Genomic DNA, 10,729 nt, shown 5'->3' with positions numbered 1-10,729 from the left:
TGTGCTATCTCTTTGGAGTTGGCCGGTCTAGTGACTTGGTTCGTGGCCACGTTCCTTGTCATGTATGTTCAGATATGGTGATGGTGAATGTGGATGGAAAATGGTTCGCCGACCGAACTTGTGAAATATATGTTTTGGTGTACTTGGGTTTCTTTTAATTAAAACCCCCAAGGTCACTTGATTATGGCTTGACAAACTATGTTTTGGCATGTGTCCACTGAGTGCATTAAGTACTCAGCCATGCATATTGTTTTTCTTAATGTGCAGATTGAGCGGCGATGGACGAGGAGGATGTTGAGTAGAGTTCATGGATTGTTTTGTCATGATTAATAATTGTTGGTTTTGTCGTGTCTTCATACTCGGTATTTTCCGTGTCTTGAACGCTTCCGCTAAGAGTCCTTTTCTTTAGAATTGTTTATTCGTAGAGAGTCTAACTCGTTTGAAAATTGTTTATTTTCCATTCTTTATTTACTTAGAGTTGGTATTATTGTTAGGATAATATTATGACGTTTTCAAGGTTAATTCAGTTCTTAAAGTTTGGTCAAATGTGTATTTTTTTCCCCTTTCTTCCCCGCTTCTTTAATCCCCCTAGTCGCGATCAACCGTGTTTTCTATCCTTAGAAAATGCGGGCGTGACAGAGTCCCTGCTAAAGAACTATACTTGGATTTTGCTAAAAAAATCCAGGAACACAAAAGCTCATCAGTTGAAAGTGGATCTTCAAAAAGAAGATTAAAGTTGGTGAGATTGAAAGTATTAGGTTCAAAGCAAGACTTGTTGCTAGAGGATTCACTCAAGAAGAGGGAATTGATTATAATGATGTATTCTCTCCGGTTGTCAAACACAACTCTATCAGGATATTGCTTGCCCTTATTGCCAGATATGATTGGGAATTACACAAGCTCGATGTTAGAATAGCTTTGTTACATGGTGAACTTGAAGAAACCATTTATATGCATCAGCCAGAAGTGTTTATAGAGGCTGAGAATGAAGATAGAGTTTGCCTGCTCAAAAGAAGTTTGTATGGATTGAAACAGAGCAGTAGGCAATGCTATCTGAAATTTTATGAGCATATGATGACTATTGGATTCAGAAAGTCACAGTATGATAGTTGTGTGTACATCAGAGAAAGAAATGGTGTACCAATTGCCTTTCTACTTTTGTATGTTGATGATATGCTTGTGGCAGGAGCAGATCTGAAAGTGATTCGAGGAATTAAAGCTGAACTGGAATCTAAGTTTGAAATGAAGGACCTAGGTAATGCAAGGAGAATCCTTGGCATGGATATAGTGAAGGATAGGTCAAGGAGGGAGCTCAGGTTGATGCAGAAAGATTACATCCAGAGAGTTCTAAAGAAATTTCAAGCTGATGGTTTCAAGCATGTTTCTACACCATTGGCTGCTCATTTTAAGCTGAGCATGGATCAGAAACCGAAAGATGAGTCAGAAAGGAGAGAGTTGAGCAAGATACATTATGCCAACATCATAGGCAGCATAATGTACACAATGTTGTGCACGAGGCCAGATTTGGCACAAGCCATAAGTGTCACTAGCCATTTTATGTCAGATCATGGCAGAGAACATTGGATAGCACTAAAGTGGTTGCTCAGATACTTAAAAGGTGCTTCGGACTATGGCTTAGTGTATAAGGCAGGTGCTGAGAATCAAGGTGGAGCACTTGTGGGATTTTGTGATTCTGATTATGCTTCAAACGGAAATAATAGGAGATCTCAAACTAGATATGTGTTCAATCTCTATGACACTGCTATAAGCTGGAAATCTGGTTTACAACATGTGGTTGCTTTATCAACGATAGAGGCTGAGTATATTGCAATGACTGAGGCTGTGAAGGAGGCAATATAGCTCAAAGGAATCCTTGAAGATTTTGGAGAAAAACAAGAAACTGTGTATATAAATTGTGACAACAGTAGTGCATTGTGTCTTGCAAAACACCAAGTGTTTCATGAGAGGAGCAAGCACATAGATGTGCGGATGCATTTTATAAGAGATGAGATCCAGAGTGGAGAAGTGAAGGTTGTAAAGATATCGACTGAGCACAATGCAGTTGATATGTTAACAAAGCCTCTACCGGCCATGAAGTTCAAATACTGCATCGGACTTGTGGAGTGATGAGTTTGTGGTTATGACAAGGGTTTTTTTTTATTCATTGTTGATTATGAGATTAAGGTGGAGTTTGTTGGAAAGTAATCTCAATAATCTGCAGCCGTTGGATACAAAGGAGATGAATCAAGAGCCAAGATTGGTTCGGTGGCAACAGCTGGATCATGCAATGGTTTTAACTAACTAATGCAAACTGATCCGAGGGCCGTTGGAAGAAGAGAGGAACGTTATATAGCAGATCGAAGCCTGCATTCCTCATTCAGTTTTTCAGCTTTTGTAGTTCAAGAAGAGAGTCTCCAAAATCATTCACTTGATTAGTTCTTGGTTTAGAATGAGATTAGAAGTGGTGAGAGTTGGAGTGAATTCTTGAGCAATTGTAAAGCTCTGCAAAGTATCTCAAATATATTAAATCGTTTTCCCTTGGTCCATGGATGTAGATCTTACGATCGAACCACGTAAAATCCCTCGAGTTCTTTCTTATTTTGATCGTTATTTCTTGCTGTCAATCTTCGGTTTACATAGCAATAACCATTTTCTACCAATTAGAATACACCCATAAGGAGTTACAAGTTGAGTAATATTGGTGACTTTAGAGACATTACAACCATTTCTACGAATGAGAATGCACCCTTCAAGAGTAACAAATTAAATAATATTGGAGCTGAGCCATGTGGCCCATTCAAAGAAGTAGACCACATGCCTCTTAAAGCGGAGAGCACCGCGCCAGACTGGCTTCACAGAGCAGCGTTAAACTTTCCGCTCTCTGCAGTGGAAGGATTATGGACCGGTGCTATTCAGCCTAGTAATGTTGATAACTACCTTTCCTAATTTGATGTCCTTTCGATTTTTTCTGAATAAATAAACACTACTCCATTTTCAACAATGTATGCCCCTAAACCACTCGACAATCTTAGAATTTCAAAGTCCCCAAATTTGAAATTTCTCCAAATTAAATGCACAGTCTGCCAATTGAGGCAGTTTTATATATATATATATATATATATATAAAACTTACATACAATTAGATGCAATAAAATTTGAATATAAGCCACTCGAGAGGATAATAATTCATTATATGCTATATTTGTTGCTGGAGTTGAACGACTAGATAGTTTACTTGGTAAATATTATGCCTTTTGGCCTTTTTCTAAATAAGAAAGACACCAACTACTTAATTTTATTGAATACAGATATACAAGACTAAATTCTCAATTGATGGATATAGACAATAATGATGGCACAAAATTAAAGCATTACCAAAGAAAAGTCAGGCAATTATAGCAAAAAAAATCCAATCAAGTTTAATAACTCTCAAATTCAATATAAATGCATCTCATCTCACTACACAAATTCAAAGAAGCACAATGAAAACTGCCACTTCTTTCACAACATTATTCATTGCTATCAACATGATGTCTATGATCACAACACAAGGCCTTACCATAGACCTAATTCGCAGGGAATTCTTACAATCTCCTTCCCTTATTTCTTGGTCGCACCCATTTATGACCATTTTGCGACCTTCTTTCAACCACCATGCCAACACACGCATATCTCAAACGCCGCTAGTTGATATTTTTTCCGACAAAGGAGAATATTTGATGAAGTTGTCCATTGGCACACCACCAGTCGAAACTTTAGCCGTTGTCGACACCGGCAGCGACCTTGTTTGGATCCAATGCAAGCCTTGTACAGAATGCTTTCTCCAAAAAGCCCCACTTTTTCAACCTAAGCTTTCTTCAACCCACAAACCTGCTGCTTGTACTTCTGCTCCATGCAATGCCCTTCATGGGAGGACTTCTTGTCTCCAGGACACTTGTCGTTACACCATTGGATATGGCGACAAGTCGTTTAGTATTGGTTACCTTGCCACGGAAACTCTAAGATTAGGTTCCGTGGCAATTCCCAATGTTGTTATTGGATGTGGACATAACAACCGTGGCACATTTGGTCCTCATGTGACCGGGATTGTGGGCTTAGGTGGCGGTGAATTGTCACTGATCACCCAAATGGGATCTTTGACCCGAGGCAGATTCTCGTACTGCCTCGGATCATACATAGGCGGAGCCTTGTCTTCTAGTAAAATGAGTTTTGGCGATGATGCTGACGTGTCAGGTGATCACGTGGAGACAACTGTCTTAGTGGCCAGGTTCCCTAAGACTTTCTACTTCTTGACATTAGAAGGGATTAGTGTTGGGAATAATAGAGTTGAATTTGACAGCCATTCATTTTCAAATAGTTCTAAGGGAATTGAGGATGGCAATATCATCATTGACTCAGGTACAACATTGACTTTTCTTCCACAGGAATTATACAATAAAGTTACAGCACAAGTGAGGAGGCATATGAACATGAAAGAAGTGGATGATCCAAAGGGGCTGTTGGATTTATGTTATTATTCAACAAGTGTGACAAAAGTTCCAGAAATCGTATTTCATTTCATAGGGGCTGATGTGAAATTGAAGCCTCTAAACACTTTTATCAAGACTAGGAAAAATAATTTGTGCCTAGCTTTTGCACCCACAAATGATGAGCCAATATTTGGTAATTTGGCACAAATGGATTTCTTGATAGGATATGACTTACAAAATAAGATAGTATCCTTTAAACCTACAGATTGCAACTAGGAAGGTTGTAAAGATGAATATCCTGATTTTCAGTTAAACTTCCTTTTTTCCTTTAATTTGTGTTTGAAAGAAATGCTAGGTAGTATTCGAGTTTCTCCGATCAACATCATACATATATATGATTAAGAAATGGAGAAAAAAAAAGTGATTGATACTTTGCCATTGTTGAGACCATATATTATTTAATGATGATCATGATCATACGGCTTGGTGGCGGCAGTGGGGGCAATGGTCGATGTAGAAATAAATGTAGGCGAAGAGCCAAAAGAGCCAGGGCTAAAGCAGCGAAGGGATGCCACAGCTGAGGAAGATCGGATGAGAAGACAAGGAGAAGGACGCCGACCACCACACAGGGGCAGAAGATGTAGATCAAAGGAATTAACATTCTTTCCCTTTCATCTGCATCCCTGCATCCATTAATTTATTTTCCCTCCTTGAGAATCTAATTTCCGCCTCTACGTGTGTGTATATATATATATAACACGATTCGGGGAGGAAGATTTTCTTCTTAACGAAGCTTCTAATTTGGGGAATAATTAATTGATTTTCTACAAGAGGACATGAACAAAAATTTTACATACCACGTGTTTATATTTTACAAACTACTACTATAATCTAAGAACAACGCACCTACAGACTTGGCTTACCGGACTCAAAAACAATCATAATGTTAAGGAATGTTACCAGAATTATACAACAGCCCTAAATCGATCAGTATTCTACCATGTCGGTATTAGTCACAGACGTTGATTCTACCCATAAATGCCAATTTACCTCCCATTTCCATCCCTCCTTCATCCTAAATTATCATCACTGGTGTGGGGTTCTCTTATGCCCGCTCCAGTGCCTGGCCATGTACGAAGCCACCACCTTCGTCTGTCACGCACAACCATCAAAAGAGAAATAAAGGAAATTATTTAGTGGAACACAATGCACAACAAGAACATAAAATCTTCCTAAACAAAACCAATATTAACCTTGCGAAATTAAGAGTTTGGAACCAAGCAGCATGTGTAAATACTGATGGCTATGTCTTTCACCTAGCATTTTTCCGTTGGGAAGACTAGAAACTAAGTTTATAAATACTGATGGCTATGTCTTTCACCTAGCATTTTTCCAATCAAGACTAACTTAAAAAGATGGCAGGGTTCATATTAACTGAAATTTAAGTCAATATCACAGAATGCTCAAGGAATGGAGATGCAAAGTAAAATTGTAAGTACTTAAAATACTATCAAACTGCCAGTGACTAAAAAGTAGGCAACTTAAAAAGATAGTGCAAAGCATACCACTTTCACCATCAGATAAATCCGCAAACCTTGCAATGGCATCGCTGAGAGCGAGCTCATGTTCCTGTATCATAAGAACTAAACATTAGAACCCATCGGAAAGACAAAATACACATGAAATAAATTTGCAAAGAATGATGTATTTTCTAACCTTTAGAACTTTCCTTGCCTTGTCAATTTCAACAGGATCTGGATCACTAGCATTAAAAACCTTCTCCACCTACCAACATTCAAACTTAATGAACAATTAGCTAATAAAAGAAGTGGACACTAGATCCTTGCTCTGCCAATTCCAACAGGGTCTGAATACTAGCATTAAAAACCTTCTACAACTATCATTAAAACATTTAGCTAATCAAATAAGTGGGCACTAGACCTCCACTGCATACCTCTTTTATCAAAGTCTCAGTATGAAGCAACTGAATGTCATCCAGTCTTTTCTTTCCAATGCCATTTTGGGGTGGAAGGTCGTTCCTGGACTGGCCTTTGGGTAAACCCCTTCCTCTTCCCAAACCTGGAGCATTATCTTGTCCAAGAGGTCGGCCGATCCCACAGGCAGCTCCACCATAACTGCCATGACGAGAAATCCCAGGGTCTTCACCGTCCCACTTAATATCAGATGGAGATATCTACAGTTGAAATGCAAAAGTATCAGGTTGAGGCTATCCCCAAGAAACAGTTTAATATCAATCAATCTTTAATTCTTCTGCTTGCTAGTTTTTTCTCCTATTAATAGTCCCAAGGACAAATAGTACCTTGGCAGAAAGAACTCGGCAAAACAATCCATGTCAAACGTTCCCACTGAATTGATAATCATGCCTCAATAATGCCACATTTAACTAGTCAACTAGGCTTCTGTTTCTTCTTCTCATTCCAGAGAATTTTTATTGTTCCTAGCTTTTGCTATGTGGTTTAGATAGAACATAAGAAAGCCTCTATCTAATAGTTGACATCCTTTAAGGGGAAAGTTCCATATAATGATAATCACATGAGATAGAACCACAAAAGCCAAAAGTTTGTGTTGCTTTATTAAATCCAGTAATGCAAGCTTTTACATATCTGTTATGCAACATGTGTTACACACTTACATAAGGAACAGAGTAGATACTATAAACATGTCCTTAATCAGGATGTATATCCCAACCAGTAGTTATAAGCAAAATTAAAATCTAAAAATTTAGACAACTATCTGTGAGTGGAACTTATTATCCTCAAAAAAATGCTCAAAATTTGATTATTGATACTCTATTAAAAAAAATACAAACTTTGATTGGAAATACATGACTTGATCACTGTAATAATGTTATCGAAGGGAAGAACATGGTGTGAAGGTCAATAAAGCAGTAAAACTAAAACCAATAATGCAAAATTGCACCATTAGTAAATAATGACACATATTAAGTGTCAGGAACCAATGGAGTTTGCTCAGTTGGTGGACTGGCACCATGCAACTTTAGAAATGTAGCAAGTAGATCATTGCAGTGGCAATGGACAACACTGAAATGTATAGTGCCCAACTCATAAGAAGGAAGGTACTTAAAAACAAAGTTTAAGAAATCAGTTCAATTACATTAGATCACACACATAAGAAAACATGGGAACTAATACAAGCAAGCATGGAACTGTGAGATTCTGTAATGTAGAAAAAAAAGCTATCTACCTCAGCTAGGTTGACCCATTCCCATGTTTCAAAATTAGTGCCTATGTCATAAACAAGAGCATGTCGACCCTGAAAATAACATAGAGCTAACTTCAGAAATTGATGAAGAGAAACGAATGGTCCACAGTTATAAGAGAGGTATACCTCAACTGCATTGTAATCAGTTATAACAGCTTCATAAAAATTATTATCATCGGGCCATCTGGTTCTGACTTTCCGTCCAATTAATGGATCAAAAGAACCAAGCGGCAGCTCATTTGGAAGGCCCCCGACGCGGTTACCAAATTGACCTCTTCCAGCCGGCCCAGAGGGATGCCGAATTTTCGTTAATGAACCAGGTGGTATCTGACAAATAAAGCAAATTATTGAAAAATGGCATCAGTCAAGGTATAGCAGACAAAAATTAGATATTAAATTTCCAACTCACAGATTTGTGCTTTTTTCCTTTTGTCCCTGCTATAGGTCCACGCTTAGCAGCTGAGGAGGACGGCTGGTTTGTTGTAGCAATTGCCTGTGGGTGGAAAGAAGGAGATGGCCCACCATAAGATACAGAAGGATACTGTGGGGCTATCTTTTGCTTTTTACGAGAAGCTGAAATGGACGGACTCAGCACTGCATCATGTACTGGTTGATTGGCACCATGAATGCTTTGTTGCAGCCCCCCTGATTGCCTCCACTCTCTGACAGTATTCCCAAATTCTCATAACCAATAAAATGATCATTTGCAAAATTAAACTTGAGAGTGACTTTTTAACAGCTCTTATTTTATGTAAAATACCTTATTCTTCTGATTGTATCATCAGCATTAACCCTACTGAGAAGATCTCTGTGTTCCTCATTTGATAATCTTAACTCTTTCCTGAGCTCTGTAATTAAACTTTCCTTCTCCTGGAAAAAAATACAATTTATTGAGCAGACGCATAAACCTTTAGATCTGATTAAAGAAATAAGCCACATTAGATTCACGTCACAGTACAAATTGTACCCAGGTTATGGCATCATCTTGAGCTTTAAAGGCTCTTAGAACTGAACTGTATGCTTCTTGCTCAAGCTGGTGAATTTTAGCTTCCATATCAGTCTCCTCATAGATCCGGGGAAATGGGTGAGAACTCAAGGCAGCAGGCCTTCCATTACCAGAAATGCGGCCACCTCTTGACATTCTATTTGTATTTTGATGTGGTGGAGGAAAATCATCATCAGTTCCTGAAACAGAATCAATGGGAAAGAGAGGAGAAGGATATTTGTCACAGACGATGCCTATAAAACATAACAAGCAAAAACGTAGTCTGGCACTATAGAAGATATCATCTAAGTTAATAAAACATAGATAAGGGGATCATAATAACCCATGACAGATATGCCAGAATCCAAGTTGTTGGCCAAATTGAGTAACTAATGAAACACTGAGACGAGTTATCCAGCTAGTTCGTGCTTATTGTATAAGACATGTGAAGAAGAAAACAAACTTACTAAAGAAAAAGTTGCACGTGATTACATGTTCATCAACAATATGCATTTGTTTGAAATAGGATGGTAGTGTTACAGATACCAGCTATGTTAAGCGAAAGGAATGTGTCCCGAAGCAATAAGAAGTAACTCACATAGTGATTTATTGAAAACCCATTGGCCAGATAATTTCCTACTAGTTATGTGCCTCCCTACGTCCGTTTCCAGAAAAGAATGAGAAAAAGAAGAAAAAAATACTTTAATGAGGAATAAGATCTCAACCCCACGAAGTCCCTCTTTATTCCTACACAAAACCATCTAGATACAAAATTATAATCAACCACCAGCAGCAAAACCAGTGATCCATACACAAGATTCTATCAGGGGAATGTGGTTTGATAATCTAGAACTCAGTCCATGCAGAGAAAGCAGACATAAATGAAACAGTATGATTATTTTTCCTCTACACTTTCACTATTCCAAACCACTAATTCAACAGTTCCATCCAAATGTTACTAATCTTAAGAGATTTTGAAGAGAGCTACAAATTTCAAACACATTGTCAAAGTAACTAAATATACTAGTATCATACAAATAAGGAGCTGGGAACAGCAAACAAGGTAACTCAAAACAACCGAAGTTGACATGAATTTAGAACTAACAGAGTGGACCAGAAGGAAGATAACAGACAAAGGAATGTTTTTTGAGCTCCTGGCCAAACAGATGACTTCAAAATTCAAACACTTGACAGAAATTAATGAAGTGAGCAAGTAGAATCAGCACTTTGAGGAAAACATTAATAACTGAAAATCTAAAAGTAATTAGGATTGTGACTATAACTCCGGGCATCACAATGTACTAATGCAAATTATACTCCAACAATACATTTAACTTAAAAACCCTAATCCAATTATACTGACATTCCGAACCCAAATAAGTCACATAAATAACCAGCAAAACCTAAACTTTTAGGATTATGAAGGGAATCACTAACCACTACTGTCGTACGGCTCGCAGTCCATAGCCAGCTTTTTGCAGACCAAAGATTCACAAATTCTCGCAGCTCAAAACCTAGAATCAATCACACGGAGTCAGGAAAACTATAAAATTTGACTTTTTCGAGCTAATAAATAGCAAGCTAGGATTCAATTTCGTTGATTTCTGCCGGCGTACGCGAGCTGTGTGTGTGTTTTGGGGTATGCGGACGTGAAATGTGTTTATTAAATTAGCTAAGGAAATAAAGGTTTGAGTTCCGCCTCTTTTGATTCTGTTGTGTCCTTTTTCGAAAGTGTTTTTGCCTCTCTTCAAAACATTATTAGAGCATTCGTGGTGGGATGGATGTCCCGAAGGATATCCCGACGGACTTTCAAAAACGCCTCATGTCACGTCATAAGGACATCAACTGTACCTGCACAAGGGCGGACATCCACAATAATAAAAATTTACAAGTTTACAGAATTAAAATTTTGACACGAATACGGACGGAGAAAGTGCAATGATAATTTCATTAAATAAAAAATACATTTCAACAAAAAAATCTAAACAAATTACATTATAAATATCAACGACGACCCTTCCGCGTCCATAGC

At 38.0% G+C, this 10,729-nt stretch overlaps 2 protein-coding genes across 2 annotated transcripts; one reads left to right on the top strand and one right to left on the bottom strand.

Moving 5' to 3' along the window:
* The first annotated feature begins 3,451 nt into the window (after positions 1-3,451).
* Positions 3,452-4,745, top strand: LOC121805295 (aspartic proteinase CDR1-like). The gene has a single exon (XM_042205105.1). The coding sequence runs from the start codon at positions 3,483-3,485 to the stop codon at positions 4,743-4,745; it is 1,263 nt and encodes a 420-aa protein (XP_042061039.1). The 5' UTR covers positions 3,452-3,482.
* Positions 4,746-5,306: 561 nt separating this feature from the next.
* On the bottom strand, positions 5,307-10,406 carry LOC121757105 (protein EMSY-LIKE 3-like). Its single transcript, XM_042152597.1, has 10 exons — positions 10,135-10,406; positions 8,680-8,897; positions 8,473-8,582; positions 8,122-8,374; positions 7,839-8,039; positions 7,695-7,763; positions 6,424-6,663; positions 6,186-6,254; positions 6,035-6,098; positions 5,307-5,621 (listed from the first exon to the last, which is right to left on the bottom strand). The coding sequence occupies exons 1-10, from the start codon at positions 10,160-10,162 to the stop codon at positions 5,575-5,577; spliced, it is 1,299 nt and encodes a 432-aa protein (XP_042008531.1). The 5' UTR covers positions 10,163-10,406; the 3' UTR covers positions 5,307-5,574.
* Between the last annotated feature and the right edge of the window lie 323 nt (positions 10,407-10,729).

This window comes from Salvia splendens, chromosome 1 (assembly GCF_004379255.2).
Source record: "Salvia splendens isolate huo1 chromosome 1, SspV2, whole genome shotgun sequence".
In the NCBI taxonomy this organism is placed as follows: domain Eukaryota; kingdom Viridiplantae; phylum Streptophyta; class Magnoliopsida; order Lamiales; family Lamiaceae; genus Salvia; species Salvia splendens.
The sequence above is the reverse complement of the archived record's forward strand: the minus strand, read 5'-3'. Positions and strand labels throughout refer to the sequence as shown.

What these genes read in the sequence shown, in the direction of transcription:
- LOC121805295 (XM_042205105.1), top strand. Translation starts at nt 3,483, where the DNA reads ATGAAAACTGCCACTTCTTTCACAACATTATTCATTGCTATCAACATG.
- LOC121757105 (XM_042152597.1), bottom strand. Translation starts at nt 10,162, where the DNA reads ATGGACTGCGAGCCGTACGACAGTAGTG. An exon ending in AAGATGATGCCATAACCTGG is followed by an intron (nt 8,583 to 8,679) that starts GTACAATTTGTA and finishes ATTTTTTTCCAG; the next exon opens with GAGAAGGAAAGTTTAATTAC. An exon ending in CTGAGACTTTGATAAAAGAG is followed by an intron (nt 6,255 to 6,423) that starts GTATGCAGTGGA and finishes GAATGTTGGTAG; the next exon opens with GTGGAGAAGGTTTTTAATGC.